This window comes from Hypanus sabinus, chromosome 5, assembly GCF_030144855.1.
Source record: "Hypanus sabinus isolate sHypSab1 chromosome 5, sHypSab1.hap1, whole genome shotgun sequence".
Lineage (NCBI taxonomy): Eukaryota > Metazoa > Chordata > Chondrichthyes > Myliobatiformes > Dasyatidae > Hypanus > Hypanus sabinus.
Genome location: NC_082710.1, coordinates 181,052,439 through 181,070,891, shown reverse-complemented (window position 1 = coordinate 181,070,891; position 18,453 = coordinate 181,052,439). Strand labels below are relative to the sequence as shown.

The following is an 18,453-nucleotide window of genomic DNA, read 5'->3' as shown; positions in this document are numbered from 1 at the left end:
ACCCTCTGGCTTAAGAAAATCTTCATTATTTCTGTTCTAAACGGGCATTCTGCTCACTCTCCATTATAGGAAGCATCCTTTCCCCGTCCTTTGTCTAGGCTTTTCGATAACGCCGAATACTTACAGCAAATTCATGTTATTTGAGGCTGCATTCGCCTAATAGGTTTTATAACAACCCCAATGGATAATTACGGTACTGCTGGAGTTCAGTCCGCCTGATACTGAAGGGATTTTTGATCAGGGAGTGCCACAAATTAAGATGGCTTCGAAAGACCAAATCGAAAGTTTAACGGAGGACGTAATTTGTTCCATTTGCCTGGATTTCTTCAGCAATCCGGTAATATTGGAGTGCGGACACAACTTCTGTCGCTCCTGCATCTCACTGTATTTGGAAGGCGCGGCGAAAGGCACTTGTCCGGACTGTAGAGCGAAGTTTGCGGACGCTAGTGCCAGGGACAATTGGGCCTTAGGAAGTCTCTCCGAAAAAGCTCGAAAGCTAAATCTGAATCGGGAAGAGAAGACAAGTAAACTTCACTGCGAGGAACATGAGGAAGAACTGAAGCTGTTTTGTGAAACTGACAACAAACCGATCTGTGTGATTTGCGTGGCCAAGCTGGAACACAGAGAGCACCGCCTCCTGTCGATTCAAGAAGCTGTTGAAGTATGCAAGGTAAAAGAAAACACAGACTGGTCACCTTGTTAATCGTTCTTTCGTTTTAACAGCCTAATTACTTTATTAAATTATTCCCAAACTTAATCCTAGGATCAGATGAACTCTACATTAGAATCTCTAAAAAGAAGGAAATCAGCAATGGAAGAATTAGAGCAGCAACAGACGGAGAAGATTTTTGTCATTCAAGTGAGGTCTCGGGTTTTAATTTTATAAAATTATATAACTGAGCCCCTTTCACGGTCGATAATATTATCTCTTAACTTTCATCTGACAGGAACAGTCACACAGACTTGAGTCGCACATCAAATCCCTGTTTGCTGAACTGCACCGGGTTCTCACCGAGAAAGAGCAGCGCTTACTCCGAGATGTCAGGGAAGACCAGGCGAGGATTCTGAATCAAATGGAGAAAAATCTTCGCCAGATTCAAGAGAGGTTAAACACTATTCAGGTTTGAACTCTCAAATCTGAGGGAACGGATAGATCAAGAAGATACTATGAAGTTGCTGAAGGTGAGAATTTGATTATTACTTTGAAATGAACGTCGCTTTTCTCAACAATTCAGTGGAAAAAAGAAGTCGGAGCAACTCAGCGGATGAAGCAGCATGTCTCGGGAAAAACAGAAGTGCCTGCTTTAGGTCGAGCCCGGTCAGCAGTTTTGCCGACTAGTTTGCTTTCAACATGCTGTGTATGGACCTAGCGTGGGGGGCCCGTGAACACTACAGAATAGAGTCAAGCCCTTAGCCCCATCTAGTCCAGGAGACCATAAGACATAGTAGAATTGGGCATTCAGCCGATGGAGTTTCCTTCGCCATTCCATCAGGCTGATTCCGGATCCCATTCAAACCCATGCAACTGCCTTTTCCCCATATCCTTTGATGTCCTGACTAATCGGGACACTATCAACATCATCTTTAAATATGACCACGGACTTGGCCTCCCAGAGCATTCCACAGATTCACCGCTCTCAGACTAACAAGATTCCTCCTCACCTCTGTTCTCAAAGGTCTCCCCTCAGTTTTGAGGCTGTGCCCTCTAGTTCTGGTTACCCCCAGCATAGGAAACATCCACTCCACATTCAGCTTATCTAGGCCCTTCAACATTTGGTAGGTTTCATGGAGATTCCAGTGAGTCCAGGCTCAAAGCTGCCAAACGCTCCTCATATATTAACCCCTTCATCCGCGGAATCATCCTCGTGAACCGCCTCTGGACTCCGACCAATGACAACACATCCTTTCTGAGATATGGGGCCCAAAACTGTTGCCAATACGCCAAGTTTGGCCTGTCTAGTGTCTTACAAATGCTCAGCATTATTTATTTCTTTTACATCCTGTTCCTCTTGAAATAAAAGCCAACATTATGTGCTCCTTTACCACAGACTCAACCTGTAAATAAACTTTCTGGGAGTCTTGCACGAGGGCTCCTAAGTCCCTTTGCACATATGAGGTTTGAATTTTCTCCAGATATACATAATAATCTGTAATATTATTTCTTTTATCAAATACATCATCATACATTTCCCAACACTGTATTCCATCTGCCAGATTTTTTGCCCATTCTTCCAATTTGTCTAAGTCCTGCTGCAATCATTTTATTTCTTCAGCGTCAGTCTGTGCAGATCTGCTATTCTGCCTAGTCTCTTGGAGCCAGATCTGAAACATAGCCCATTCATACCCGTCCTATCATGTACTAATCAAAATTCCTCTTAATTGCTGCAATAGAACAGACATTCCCCCACCTCCGCTGGCAGCTCGGTAACATTGTCTGAGCGAAGAAGTTGCTCCTCAAGTTCCCGTTAAGTATTTCGCATTTCAGCCCATTTTACCAACTGGTCTAGATCACCCTGGATGGTTCATTGTCTCTCCTTGCTGTCCACTATGACCCCATTATCATTTTTCATCTGCAAATGTGCTGATTTAGTTTACCACATTATCATCATCCAGGTTATTATCACAGATGAGAACAACTGTGGACCCATCACCGATCCTCGAGTGGAGTGTCTGTGACTGTTATCTCTCGTTGATTTGCATTGTGTGACACAAATTATTTAAGATCTACTTCCGGTTCACATCAACCTTTGGTTTCCCTTTCGGTGCAATTCGTGCTATTTGCTTTTCAATTATGTTCTTCAGAGAATTAGGATCCATTCTACAACTCAGACCATCTGTCCTCTCAGCATAAGAGTCCTCTCTCTCGACTCACTGCACTGATTAGCAAAGTCATGAATTTCATCACCACCAAGAGAAAAGCTGCAGAAGCCGGAAATCCAAGCAATGCACACAAAGTGCTGGAGGAACTCAGCAGGCCAGGCAGCATCTATAGAAAGGAGTAAATAGTCGACATCTCGGGCCGAGACCCTTCAGCAGTTCCGCTGTTCCTCCGGCATTTTGTGTGTTTTTCATGATCCCTTCCGTGTTTATTCAGCTTAAATTTACCTTTATCTTCTCAGTTTTCTTCAGCTTCTGAGTTAGTGTTAGAGAGGAGATCACTAAACAAATTGTGGGCCCATGATGGACAATCTGGCACATCCTCTCCATGACCGACTGAATAAGCAGCGGAGCCCCCCTGCAACCAGACTCATTCAGCTCCACTGTCACAAGGATCTTTACAGAAAATCTTTCCTGCCAAAAGCAATTAGTGTATATAACGTCTCTGTGCGACAAGGAGAACGAACATACATTATTATACAAGAGTCTCTGTTTTATTACTTTGTGCATCATTGTTGCACAATAATAAAGTATGTTTCTCCCGAGGGAGAAACATCAACTTTTCCTTCCTATTTCCATATGCACATCCATAAATCTTTTTAAAGAGTTCTGATTTTAGCAGTAGAGATATTTTCTCCAAAATCCACTTTACGAAATACATTCATAGCTTAGACCTCTTCCTCTGAACATCATTTTCATCGGATTCAAGCAGTGTCCACAGCTTGTTCAAACTTACTTGCAAGATAATTCCACTCAGATATGGCAGAATTAGCATTAACATCCCTCGCACTGCAAGTTCAAGTTAAACTGTCCTTCAATGAATCTGCATTTCTCTGCGCCCAGGTGCAAAACACGGTACCTACAGTCTCACATTACACACAGAACATTAGGCATCCATAAATTTGTCAGGATGAATGTGTGGCCGTTACCAAGACTTGGATAGTTCGGGGGCAGGACTGGTTACTTAGAGTGTCAGGCTATAGATGTTTCAGAAAGGACAGGGCGGGAGGCAAAAGAGGTTGGGGTGTGGCTCTGCGGAGCAGAGATAGTGTCATGGCTGCAAAAGGGGAAGTCATGGAGGGATTGTCTACGGAGTCTCTGTGGATGGAAGTTAGGAACAGGAAGGGATCAATAACTCTACTGGGTGTTTTTTTAGAGACCACCCAATAGTAACAGGGACATCGAGGAGCAGATAGGCAGACAGATTCTGGAAAGGTGTAATAATAACAGGGTTGTCATGGTAGGAGATTTTAATATCCCAAATATTGTTTGGCATCTCCGTGGAGCAAGGGGTTTAGATGGGATGGAGTTTGTTAGGTGTGTTCAGGAAGGTTTCCTGACACAATATGTAGATAAGCCTACAAGAGGAGAGATGTACTTGAACTGGTATTGGGAAATGAACCTGTCAGGTGTCAGGTCTCTCAGTAGGAGAACATTTCGGAGATAGTGATCACAATTCTATTTCCTTTACCATAGCATTGGAGAAGGATAGGAACAGATAAGTTATGGAAATGTTTAAGTGGGGTAAGGGGAAATACGAAGCTATCAGGCAGGAACTTGGAAACATAAATTGGGAACAGATTTATGTTCCCAACAGTTCTCAAGGAAATGTACAGAAGAAATGTGGGAAATGTTCAGAGGATATTTACGTGGCGTTCTGCATAGGTACATTCCAATCAGACAGGAAAGGGATGGTAGGGTACAAAAGCTGTTGAAAATCTAGTCAAGTAGAAAAGAAAAGCTTACGAAAGGTTCAAAAACAAGGTAATGATAGAGATCTAGAAGATTATAAGGGGAGCTTAAGAATGAAATTAGGAGAGCCAGAAAGGGCCATGAGAAGGCCTTGGCAGGCAGGATTAAGGAAAATCTCAAGGCATTCTACAAGTATGTAAAGAGCAAAAGGATAAGATGTGAGAAAATAGGACCAATCAAGTGCCACAGTGGAGAAGTGTGCATGGAACTAGTGGAGATTGCAGAGGTACTTCTATAGTCGTACCGTGGGGAGCATTCTGACAGGCTGCATCACTGTCTGGTATAGAGGGGCTACTACACAGGACTGAAAGAAGCTGCAGAAGGTTGTAAAACTTGTCAGCTCCACATTGGAAACGAGCCTACAAAGTACACAGCACATCATTAGGGAGCGATGTCTCAGAAAGACAGCGTCCATTATTCTGGACCTCCAGCACCCAGGCATGCCCTTTTCTCACTGTCACCATCAGATGGGAGGTACAGAAGCCTGAAGACACACACTCAGCGATTCAGGAACAGCTTCTTCCCCTCTGCCATCTGATTCTGAAATGAACATTGACTCTTCGGACACTACCTCACTTTTTTTTAAAACAGAGTATTTTTATTTTTGCATGTTTTTAAAGAATCTATTCAATATACATAATATATTTACTTGTTTATTTATTATAATTATTTAATTTAATTTCTTCTTCTTATTATTATTATTATTTTTCCCTGATAGATTATGTGTTGCATTGAACTGCTACTGCTATGTTAACAAATTTCATGTCACGTGCCGGTGATAATAAATCTGATTCTGATTCTGACAATCTGTTTTAAAAATATTAGCAGGAATCCATAACTAGTTTGGCTTGAGGATTGATGGTACATGGGATGGTGCAGTGTTGCTCCGTTTAAGGAATGCTCAGTTTATATGTGTCCAAGTGACAGTGAGGGTTAGGAATGACAGAGAAAGGTAACAATTTGGCTTACTCTCTGCTGTCAGGATCTGTATGGTCAATCAAGTTAAATTTTTGTTTTTCAATATTTCAGGAAGAATTTAATTGAAAAAGCAGGTGAGACATTATCCACTGAAATTCTCGACACCATTTAGAACATAGCTCAGAAAATGTTTAGTGTTGAATTTAATCTTTACTTCATGTTTATACTATGCAGGATTAGTGATGATGATTCTGCATTGTCAGTAGCAGACAGTGTCCTTGATGTCGGAAAATTGGACCATCCCTATTTGTTGAGCGAGGTGCTGCAAGAAACGTATGGCAGCGTAAAGAGAGGTGAAGCATAAACATCTTCCTTCTGAGATGCTTTAGAGATATTTAATTATTATTTGATGTAAAGGATGTAAGATAAGACCATAAGATATAGGAGCAGAAGTAGGCCATTCGGCCCATTGAGTCTACTCCACCATTCAGTCATGGCTGATCCAATTCTTCCAGTTATCCCCACTCGCCTGCCTTCTCCCCATACCCTTTGATGCCCTGACTAATCAAACACCTGTCTTAAATACACCCAATGATTTGGCCTCCACAGCCACTCGTGGCAACAAATTCCATAGATTTACCACCCTCTGACTAAAGTAACTTCTCCGCATCTCTGTTCTAAATGGATGTCCTTCAAACCTGAAGTTGAGCCTTCTTGACCTGGACTCCTGTATCATGAAATATAACTTTGCAATATCTAAACAGTTCAGACATTTTAATATTCGGAATGTTTCTATGAAATCCCCCCTCATTCTCCTGAACTCCAGAGAATACAGCCCAAGAGCTGCCAGATGTTCCTCATACTGTAACCCTTTCATTCCTGGAATCGTTGTTTTGAATCTTCTCTAAACCCTCTGCAATGACAGTATATCCTTTCTAAAATAAGGAGCACAAAACTGCACACAGTACTCCAAGTGTGGTTTCATGAGTGCCTTATAGAGCCTCAACATCACATCCCTGCTCTTATATGCTATACCTCTAGAAATGAATGCCAACATTGCATTTGCCTTCTTCACAACCGACTCAACCTGGAGGTTAACCTTTAGGGTATCCTGCACTAGGACTCCCAAGTCCCTTTGCATCTCTGCATTTTGAATTCTCTCCCCATCTAAATAATAATCTGCCCATTTATTGCTTCCACCAAAGTGCATGACCATACACTATGTTGTATTTCATTCGTCACTTCTTTGCCTGTTCCCCTAAACTATATAAGTCTCTCTGCAGGCGCTCTGCTTTCTCAACACTACCCGCTCCTCCACCTATCTTTGTATCATCGGCAAATTTAGCCACAAATCCATTAATTCCATAGCCCAGATCATCGACGTACATGTAGTTATATAGTACGTCTATATATTATATAATATAGATAATATTGGATTGAGAGGGAAGCGTTCAGCTATGCACTGTGTACTGGCCTTTTGTGCGTCACCTGCCAGATTGCCACAACTCATACATTGAGCTCCACCTGCCATTTCTCGACTCCCGTTTCCAACTGTTCTACACATTGTTTTTATTGTCACCCCCCCCCCACTATCCACAAATCTGTCGCATTCTTCTGTCGACTTCAAGCTTACAAGTATCCCACATTTCTGTGCATATTCTTTAGATATAATTTCTATTCTATTTAAAACACACACACATACATATTTAATATAGATATACTATATAGTATTTAATATGTGGTATTTACATATACATATGATATCAAGACATGAACGACCCTGCATAGCGCATTGCTGCCTCGGTTATGTCGACTACAATGATAAATCTGTGGTAGATCCCTTCCCCCAAGTACCTCCTCCGGTTCTGGGGCCGCGCTGCCTTGCTGTCCACTGGGTCACCGGTAAGTAACAAATTCTCTGCTTCTCTCCCCAGTCTCTGTCACCCTGGATGTTGAAACAGCCTCTCAGGAGCTTGAGGTGTCTGAGGATCGGAAGCGGGTCAGATTGTCCCAATACGAGCCGGTAAACAGACAGAGTCTGTTCGGTTTTCTGAATGACCGGAAGAAGTTCACTGCTCAGCCTTGTGTGCTGGGATCGGAGGGACTCACATCGGGGAGACACTACTGGGAGGTGGAGGTGGCGAGCAGTCAGAGATGGGGGCTGGGTGTCGCTGCAGAGTCTGTGGAGAGGAAGAAAGAAATCAAACTAAAACCGAAATTTGGCGTCTGGGCCATTGGGCGAAGTGCTGTCAGTTTTTATGCATTCACCTCCCCTGTCTCCCGTCTCCCTGCCGATCCCATCCCCGGGAGGGTGGGAGTTTATCTCAGCTACGAGTCCGGGACAATCTCATTTTACAACACAGAGACCAAGTCCCATCTCCACACCTTCACTGGGAATAAATTCACGGAGAAACTGTATCCTTTCTTTTGGACTCTGGATGAAAAGCACTGGCTGAGAATCTGCTGCCATTACGATTAGGATCGGGAAAACGGCGTGGTCCTGGGACTGGCGTGAGGAGCGCAACGCATCGGCTGTGGGACGGAAGCTGCGCTGAACAGGCTCCATTTAATCCCCAAAGACTGTACTGTGAGTCTGAAAAGGGTCCGAAGATGACTGGAAGAATTGCATCAGCCTTGATCGAATGACTGAATTTATGCCGTAGCTCTGCTGATTTTAACGTGTTATCTGCATCCTTCGCACTTGGAAATAATCGACATGTCCGCGAATTCCGCAATAGCTGCGTGCGGAGAGTCCCGTGATCCCCGACTCATCTTCCTCATGTCTTCCGAGTCTTTCGTTTAGTCAACGGGTGGCATGGCGATAAACGGAAATAAAAATGTCTTAAACCTTTCTTTGTTTTCACATCCATTGTTTGCACAAAATTGTTGACGGTTGTTAAGAAGGTGTAAGGTGTGTTAGTCTTCATTAGTCGGGGATTGAGTTCAAAAGCGGCGAGGGAATTTGCAAGTCTATAACACACTGGTTATATCTCATTGGGAGTATTCTGTTCAGTTCCGGTTGCCTCATTCTAGGGAAGACATCGGAACTTTAGAAAGGGTGCAGTGGACATTTAACAGGATGATGTCTGGGTTAGAGGACTTGCCTTAGGACGAGAGGGTGACCGAGCTGGAGCTTTGCTCCTTGAGGACGGGAGCTGACTTGATAGAAGTTCAGGAAGTTAGAGTGAATAAACAGAGATTTCTTTCCCCAGAGCAAAAACGGATAATATGAGGGAGCATTATTATGAGGAAAGGATGGGAGGATGTCAGAGGTAAGTCGTTTTATTTCACACAGAGAGTGGTGGGGGTGGGAACACCCTGCTAAGGGTGGTTGTGGATGCAGATACATTAGGGGCATTTGAGAAGTAGAATCGAGTTTAATATCACTGGCAAACGTCGACAGTGCTTCTCCCTTTAGATGCTGCCTGGCCTGCTGTGTTCCACCAACATTTTGTGTGTGTTGTTTTAAGATTTGTGTTATTTTCTGCTTTAAGTCAAGTCAAGTCATTTTTTATTGTCATTTCAACCATAACTGCTGGTACAGTACACAGTAAACACGAAACAACGTTTTCAGGACCATGGTGCTGCATGAAACAATACAAAAACTACACGAGACTACAGACCTACCCAGGACTGCGTAAAGTGCACAAGACAGTGCAGGCATTACAATAAATAATAAACAAGACAATAGGCACAGTAGAGGGCAGTAAGTTGGTGTCTGTCCAGGCTCTGATATTTTTTAAATTGGCATGTCGCTTGCGGAAGTGGGCCGTAAGGTCGGTAAGAACAAATCGAGCATTCGCACAATAAAGCAGAAAGAAAGAGGTTGAAATTTTTCATCCTGCATATTATTTAGCTCAGAATGACAGACCATACTCTGATCACTTTGTCTTATTGGAGCTTCAGTAAAAATGGCATTGACATTGGAATGGGACTGCATTCCCACACTGGTGCTACAGAGATAATTAATCGCAGAGCCATTAATATGAAAAAGCAAATTTGCCAGCAAATTTTCTGTTCTCATTGATGAATCAGCAAGCCTGAGCATTGAGACTGTCCTAATAGTTTATTTGAAATGTGAATGTGATAAGGAAGGTGATCCCCATTTTGTGTTTTTAGATCTAATTGAACAGCCTGATCAGAAAGCTGAAACTATTGAACTGTCTCAATAACCATGGGTTTGATGACTCTTACTTGAAACAGAACCCTGTAGCATTTGCTAGTGATGGGGTGAGTGTAATGCTTGGTGTCAAATCTAGTGTTGCTACAATTCTCAAGGAACATTACGCTGATGTGATAATTTGGCCCTGTCTTAATCACAGATTAGAACTTGCAGTAGGCGATTCAGAGAGAGAAGTTCATGGAATAAATAATTTCCAATCATTTAATGGACAAATTGTACTCTGTTTACAGTAGATCACCTCTAAATCAAAAGGAACTGTCTGAATGTGTCTCTCAAGTAGAACAACACATTTGCAAAATAGTCTGTGTTCTGGGCACCAGGTAGATAGCTAGCTCATTTCGAACAGTTTCAGCAGTATGGCAAAATGATGAAGCACTGTGTTTTTATTTTGAAAAAGCAATGAAGGATAAATCAAGATCTGGGAGTGACAGAAAACCCTGTGAAGGTCTGTTCAACAGACCCTCTTCAGAACAGTTTCTATTGGACTGAGCTCTAATGTATGACTCCTTGCACGAACTTGGTTTACTGTCAGAGTGTTCACAGAAACACACTACTCCGATTGTTTATGCAGGCAAACTGATCCAATGGAGCATAAGATCACTGCATGGACTGAAAGAGCAACCTGGTATAAAAACTCCAGATCTGCGGAAACAGAGTCAGAATCGGGTTAATTATCTCTGTTTATATGATGTGAAATGTGTTGCTTTGAGCAGTAGTGCAGTGCAGAGACATAACATCACTATGAATTATAAAATAAATAGTGCAAGTGAAGGAATAATGGGGGAATCAGTGGGAATCTGTGTGTCATCCCCGGCACAAAGAAGATGGTTGTGGTGTTTGGAGCCGATCATCTCAGCCACAGGACATCTCTGCAGGAACTCCTCAGGACAGAGTCCTCGGCCCAAACACCCTCAGCTGCTTCCTCAACGACCTTCTGTCCATCGTAAGGTCAGAGGTCGGGATGGTCACTGATGACGACACAATGTTCAGCACCATCTGCCACCCCTCAGGTAATGAAGCAGCCCACAGCACAAATGCAGCAAGACCCGGACAATATCCAGGCCTGGGCTGATAGGTGGCAAGTGACAATCACACCACACAGTGTCAGGCAGTGATGTCTGAGGAAGGAATCTCTGGGAATCATGAGAATTGGGAAAATTGTGAAATATTCAAACTAGCTGTCTTATTGTTTGGGAAGTTGTAGTAGTTAGGCCAAGGGAGAAGGTGACTGAGAGGTGTCGATATGACAGTCAGGTCAGTGATTACACTGGGGACGTGTTCAGTCAGCAAGGTGAAGCTCACTGGATCAAAGGTAAACAGGTGGAGGTCGGATTGCAGACCACGGCAGGAGAGTTTATCATCAGATAAGGAGAGTCACGGCAGGAAAACGGTCAGAAATGAAAACAGTGAATTACAGAGAGCATTGGGAAATGACTGTCAGTGAGATAGTGAGACACCACATAGAAATAATCAAAGGCCAAATATTACAGAGAAATGTAGGTTTCTGATGATTTTTTGTGAAATCCTCATGTCACCATTGTATAACAGGAACCCGTAAGATCATTGACTCAGTGGAGTATCTTTGAGATCACACTTGAAGTGTTCCCCAATGTTCACTGTAACCGGGTCTGAATAAACTGACTTGTTCCCGAAACTCACCACTGCTGTCTGGCAGGTTCTTTCTGTGCTGTTCCATCTGAACGGTATTTAAGTGGGAGACTGGTCCCCACACCCACAACCCAACCCCCAGTCCCTGTCCCTCGAGCTGCTGTTGTGGAAGCTGCCTGATGAAGACTGTCAGACTCAGCGACGTGGAGATTGAAGAGCAACACACTCAAAATACTGGACGAACTCAGGGGGTCAGGCAGCAGCTGTGGAGAGGATAACAGTCGTCGTTTCAGACCGAGACCCTTCAACGCTGTTTATTCCTCTCCATATGCTGCCTGACCGGCTGAGTTCCTCCAGGATATTGTGTGTGTTGCTCTGGAATACCAGCATCTGATGAATCTCTTAGAGTACAAAGTAAATGGCAGGATACTTGGCAGGGTGGAGGAGCAGAGGGATCTGGGGGTACATGTCCACAAATCCCTGAAAGTTGCCTCACAGGTAGATAGGGTAGATAGGATAGGGTAGTTAAGAAAGCTTATGGGGTGTTAGCTTTCACAAGCCGAGGGATAGAGTTTAAGAGTCGCGATGTAATGATGCAGCTCGATAAAACTCTATTTAGGCCACACTTGGAGTACTGTGTCCTGTTCTGGTTGCCTCAGTATAGGAAGGATGTGGAAGCATTGGAAAAGGTACCGAGGAGATTTACCAGGATGCTGCCTGGTTTAGAGAGTATGGATTATGATCAGAGATTAAGGGAACTAGGGCTTTACTCTTTGTAGAGAAGGAGGATGCAGGAGACATGATAGAGGTGTACAAGATATTAAAGAGGAATAGACAGAGTAGACAGCCAGCGCCTCTTCCCCAGGGCACCACTGCTCAGTACAAGAGGACATGGCTTTAAGGTAAGGGGAGGGAAATTCAGGGGGGATATTACAGAAAGGTTTTTCACTCAGAGAGTGGTTGGTGCGTGGACTGCACTGCCTGAGTCAGTGGTGGAGGCAGATACACTAGTGAAGTTTAAGAGACTTCTAGACAGGTATATGGAGGAATTTAAGGTGGGGGGTTATATGGAAGGCAGGGTTTGAGGGTCGGCGCAACATTGTGGGCTGAAGGGCCTGTAATGTGCTGTACTATTTTGTATTCTATGTTCTCTTGTGTTTGTGAGTGGAGATTCCAGCCCAGTGCCCCTGCTCTCTGGGGCTGACGGGGTTTAGAAGACGGGGGTGGGGGGGGGGGGCGGAATGATTTCCACACGTGGACCCTGTTCAGAACAAGTGAGACCGGATCTTTGGAGCCGGGCCGGGTCAAGCAGGGAAATGGAAATCAGGAGTTGAATGTTTTCAACACTGTGACGTGCAATGTCCAGTCCTGTGGTGATTCCTGCAGCCACATCTTTGTCATCGCCACAGCATCACCCTCCTCACAGCAGATTCTCTGCACATCCCGTGTTCCATAGCATTAACTGATTTAATTGTTGCTCTCAATTTACATTAATCACCGTCGTTACACCTCGGTCTTACTATCTTCAGTCCTCGAGCTAAACAAAACGAGCTTATTGAGGAACACCGAGGGTCAGGCAGCTTCTGTACAGAGAAATGGACAATCGACAATTCAGTTTGCGATCCTTCACCTGGACTGTCTCAACCCGGAATACCTTCTGTCTATTTTTCTCCACAAATGCTGTCTGAACCGCTTAGTTCCTTCCAGACTCTTGCATTTACAGTCCCTTGTATATCTCTTTTCAGGATTTGTCTCTTCAGTTCTGCCGTAGACTGAACCAAGCTCCTCTCTCCGGCTTTATCTATGTTTAATGTGTTTCTGATCGCTGCTGTGGAAATGAACACGATTCCTGCTTCACTGAAAAGGAACATTCATTCCCGAGACTGCAGCGCCCCTAGTGGACAGCCGCGGTACCGCAGGCGTTCAGCAGCTCCCCGAAAGTGAATGGACCTTGAGCCAGGAAGTACCAGGAGTTAACATGGCTTCGAAAGGACAGGTCGAGAGTTTAACCGAGGAGGTAATTTGTCCCATCTGCCTGGATTTCTTCACCGATCCGGTTATACTGAAGTGTGGTCACCACTTCTGCCGCTCCTGTATCACACGGTGTTGGGAAAGGGAGGAGAGAAACTCCTGCCCGGAATGTAGAGAGGAGTTTGCGGACCGCACCCTCAGGGCCAGTCGGGCTTTAGCAAATCTGTCTGAGAAAGCTCGAAAACTAAACCTGAATCTGAAAGGGAAGGAAAGTAAACTTCACTGCGAGAAACATGGGGAAGAACTGAAGCTGTTTTGTGAGACGGACGAGACACTGATCTGCCTGATCTGTGCGACTGCGCGGGAACTGAAGTCTCACAACTTCATGCCGGTTAACGAAGCCGCTGAAATCTACAAGGTAAAACTAACCAGGTTTTGATCAGCTGTTTACTTAGGTGCATATTTTGGTCTAATGCCTTTACTCTCTGTTTCCCAGGGTCGAGTTAAATCTTCCTTAGACTCTTTCACTAAAAAGAAAAGAGACTTCGAGGAGATGGAGCAACAACAGAAAGAGAAGATTTCTGGAGTTCGGGTGAGGCTCCTGGGAAGAATTTACAAATTCGCTGTGTAGTTTTGTTCCCTTTAATGCAGAATAGCAGAGTATCGCAGCTCCAGTAACCTGGGACCGATCCTAACCCCTGGAGCTGTCTGCGTGGAGTTTACATGTTCTCCCTGAAACCAGTACCTTCCTTTAGCCGACATTGCATGGTTGAACGGTAAATTGGCGACTGTAATTAACCTTCTGACGTTGGGTGGTCTGTGATTCAGGTCGGGGTTAGTGGGTCAGAGACGGAGTATATGTTTCAGGGAGACGTGGGGGAATGTGATGGAGGGGATTGTTCTGAGAACCAGCATAGACTTTAATGGGCTGAATGGTTACCTTCCATGTTAGAAGGAAATACAAAAAACAGCCTCAAATAGTAAACTAGCCTCTCCTTTCATTGACAGGAACAGTCACACAGCCTTCAGTCCCAGATCACATCCCATTTTGATGAACTGCGCCGGGTTCTCACTGAGAAAGAGCAGCGTGCACTCCGAGATCTCAGAGAAGAAGAGGAGAGGATTCTGAATCCAATGGAAAAAAATCTTCGAGAGATTCAAGAGAATTTAAATTCCATCCAGGAAGAAATCTCAAAGTTACAGGAACAGATGGATCAACAAGAAAATATCACATTCCTCATGGTGAGAGATTTCAGTTTGCTTCTGTAAAAGTGCCCAGACACAAAATGATGTATTTTATCATAAATACTGTAGTTGAAAACTGATTTCCACCATGTGGACATCCTGACTGTTCACAGTTGTTGTTGTCCCAAACCGGCCTCCCACAACATCTGTACATTACAGGACAGTCTGCAACCTTCTCGGGAATGAGTTACTCTGATCAGAGCACTGAGCTGGTGGTCGTTTCTGTGATTCCCACGTATAATATCCCCTGAGACTCAGAGTAACACCCAGTTGCAGTCACAGGCTGTGAGTGTGTTTCTGATATTCTCTTCACCACATTTCTTGTGGGATTTATTAACAACCAAATGATGCTTTATCTTTGACTTTTGGTCTCACACAAGCAGAAATATTTTCTCAACTCCGACCCCATCAAATCCATTCAGAAAGTTAAATTCCTCCATCTGATCCTCCCTGACATCGTATGCAGATAAAAAATACACAACCTGTCCAGTCTCTCTTGCATTTCCATCCTCTCAGTTTTGGTATAAATTTCATAAACACTCCTTGTACTTTCTCCCATTGTTCCCCTCTTTCTCCATTCTTTTCAGTTTGAGAGAGTGAAGTTGGAATTTTCAGCAGCTTGTAATAACTTGTCTCAGATTCCTGCTGTTCGGATGCCGACGGTCAATCTCAGTCAATTGAGATCTGTGTTTGATTTATTTCAGGAGGAAGCTCGTCGGAAGAGGAGGTAGGACATGGTCTTTACTGAAACTCTGTATGGATTTGTAAAATAGTTCAAATATCACTGATGCTCAGTTTATAACCAGCTGTATGATATTTACAGGATTAGTGAGGAAGACCAGACATTGTCAGTGACAGACGGTGCCCTACTGGTTGAAAAATTCTATCACCCCTATTTGTTCGACATAGCATTGGGAGAACCGTTTGACGGCATCAAGCGAGGTAAAACATACAGATTCATTCCGGCACCAACCCCACCTGCCGGGAGGCATCACTGCCACATGGTCAGCTGGAGATGTCAGACCCTTGAACACACCAAACCAGGGGCAATATACAAACAATTCTCTGGTCTGTTAGGGGAATCACTGCATCCTGTTCCCATTTGCACTGGACAAACAAGCCAATGCACGGGTTTGAATCCTGACATGGTAGCTCTGGAATTAATATTCCATTAATGACATTAAAGAGGATAAAATCTGGTATCACTGCGGTGACAGGGATTGTCAGAATAATACACCAGTCCTTCGAGCCCCTCCCCCTGTCTGACCTGTCCATGACCGCAGTCTGATTGACTCAGCTCTGCCCCCTGCTGGACTCGCCAGTCTCACTGTTGTGATCAAACCACCACATTGAGACTGAGCCCGGACACACCAACCAGCTTTAACACTGGTGGACACAGCATAACTGGTCTGGCAAATCTCCCTCACACACATTCACAAGAAGGCTGAGCAGATTGTAGTCAGAGCCTCAGCATTGCACATTGTTAGTCCCCTCAGTAACCTGGAAACTATTCTCTTCAGACACAGTGAATGGTTTCTATTTGAACAATTCACACACGTGTCACACATTGTCAACACACACTGGACATGTGAAGACACAATGTAACATCCAAATAGTTCAATGTGCACACTCACCTTCATTGTGTACACTGATATTTACCACAACACACACACACACACACACACACACACACACACACACACACACACACACACACAATGATACATTAATATATTGATAATATCCAAATGCACCATCGGAGTGGGACACATTGTCAGAGACACAGACACATTTCCCCCTGTTTGTCCCATATCCTTCTAACCATTGCCTATTGTTGTACCTGTCTAAATTGAATTTATACTATTTTAATTTTACCTCTTTCTACAGCTTCCTTTGGCAGCAAATTCCACACGTACCCACTTCCCTCACAGAGAGAAAGTTGCCCCACAGATCCCTTAAAAAATTTCCCCTCTCACCTTCAATCTCTGCCCTCTAGTTCTGGACTCCCCTGGTTCCCTGGTGTGACCTTCCAGCCCTTCTTACGGCAGCACCTGAGCCACCCTCCAGTCTTCCAGCAGCTCACCTGTGGGGAAATGTGAAGCAAATATATCTGCCAGAGTCTCTGCAAATTCATCCTCTGTCCTAATGAGGGGCTGTGGGGAGAGGGTTTGTGGGAAAGGGTCCTGTCGGCAACCCGAATGTGCCTGCGGCCCAACGGCCTCTCCCCCCGGTCCTGGGGCCGCGCTTCCCGAGTCTCTTCCGATCCCCGGGGACTCTCTAATTCTCTGCTTCTCCCCCCAGTCTCTGTCACCCTGGATGAAGAAACGGGGCATCCGGAGCTCGAGTTGTCTGAGGATCGGAAGAGTGTGAGACGGACCGGGATCCGGAGGGATCTTCCTGACACCGGGAAGAGGTTCACAAACTGGGCTTGTGTGGTGGGATCTGAGGGATTCACATCGGGGAGACATTACTGGGAGGTGGAGGTGACGGGGAATCGGAACTGGTGTCTGGGAGTCGCCGCAGAGTCTGTGGAGAGGAAGGGAGGGCTCACACCGAGTCCGGAGACCGGATTCTGGATCATCGGGCGGTTTAATGACGAGATGAAAGTTCTCAGCTCCCCTGTGTCCCGTCTCCCTGCCGATCCCATCCCCGGGAGGGTGGGTGTTTATCTCAGTTACGAGTCCGGGACAGTTTCATTTTACAACGCGGAGACCAAGTCCCATCTCCACACCTTTAGTGGGGACAAATTCACGGAGAAACTTTATCCTTTCTTCTGGACTGGATACATAAACGGATGGCTGAGAATCTGCTCCGGTTGGGCTCCGGGTCTGTAAACGGGTCGGGTCCCGGGACCGGCGTCAGGTGAAATTCAGTGTAAATATAAATGTGCTGAGAGTGAAATAAAGACAATGTGAGAATTATCGATCCATTAATTTTAACTCGTTCACCGCATCCGTCAACGGAACAGAAACACTGCGGATTCAGCAGCTGCCGCGGGCGGCGGGTCCTGAGCTCCCCGGCTCCCCCGGGTGCTAAAGTCCACCGGGACTGACAGGGTAACTGGGGCAAGCGGTGGTGGTGCTGACTGGGAGAGGGAGGTCAGGGTGACTCTTGGTAACACGGGACATGTAGTGGTGATAACACACAAAGCACCAGAGACTCCCAGCGTGTCAGATAAAATCTATGGAGGGAAATGGACAGTTGACGTTTTGGCTCAAGGCCCTTCATCTGGACTGAAAGTCAGAGTGAAGATGAGCTGTTCAGGATGGTGGAGAGAAGGATGGAGACAGAGCTGGCAGGTGATGGGTGGATCCAGGTAGATCAGGGAGGGGTGGAGTGTGGAAATGAGTCAGAAACTGGGAGGTGAGAGGTGTCAGTTACAAAGGGCTGAAGATTTTGGAATCTGGCAGAAAGAGAAAGTGGAGCCCGGAGTAAAGGGAGGGAGGTGGGGAGGTGTGTGTGGGTGATGGGCAGATGGAGAGAGGTTAGGATAGGAAGGGGAAGAGATAGGGTGATGGGGCAGATGGATCAGGACGAGAGAGACGATTAAACAGGAGAAGTGACAGAGGGAGCGACTACCAGAAGTTTGAGAAATCGATGTTGATGCCGTCAGGTTGCCGGCCACCCTGGTGGGACTTGAGGAGCCGTTCCTCTAATTTACGAGACAAATGGAGCTGGGATCTCTACATGAATCAGATATTCAGTTTAAGACCAGACGATATCGAAGCAGAAATAGGCCATTAGGTCCATCAAGTTTTCTCTACCTTTCAATCATGGGCTTATCAGATTCTTCCAGACATCTCCACCCCCTGCCTTCTCCCCATACCCTTTGATGTACCGGCTAATCAAGAACCTATCTCTCTCTGCTTGAAATGCACCTAATAGCTCGGCCTCCACAG

General features: G+C 45.0%; 2 protein-coding genes across 2 annotated transcripts; both read left to right on the top strand.

Moving 5' to 3' along the window:
* The first annotated feature begins 246 nt into the window (after positions 1-246).
* Positions 247-8,318, top strand: LOC132394849 (nuclear factor 7, brain-like). Its single transcript, XM_059971256.1, has 5 exons — positions 247-670; positions 764-859; positions 948-1,105; positions 5,782-5,900; positions 7,482-8,318. The coding sequence occupies exons 1-5, from the start codon at positions 260-262 to the stop codon at positions 8,024-8,026; spliced, it is 1,329 nt and encodes a 442-aa protein (XP_059827239.1). The 5' UTR covers positions 247-259; the 3' UTR covers positions 8,027-8,318.
* Positions 8,319-13,300: 4,982 nt separating this feature from the next.
* On the top strand, positions 13,301-17,466 carry LOC132393842 (E3 ubiquitin-protein ligase TRIM39-like). The gene is made up of 6 exons (XM_059969234.1): positions 13,301-13,727; positions 13,806-13,901; positions 14,318-14,551; positions 15,259-15,281; positions 15,378-15,496; positions 16,856-17,466. Exons 1-6 carry the CDS (start codon positions 13,317-13,319, stop codon positions 17,386-17,388), a joined length of 1,416 nt encoding a protein of 471 aa, XP_059825217.1. The 5' UTR covers positions 13,301-13,316; the 3' UTR covers positions 17,389-17,466.
* The last annotated feature ends 987 nt before the right edge of the window (positions 17,467-18,453 follow it).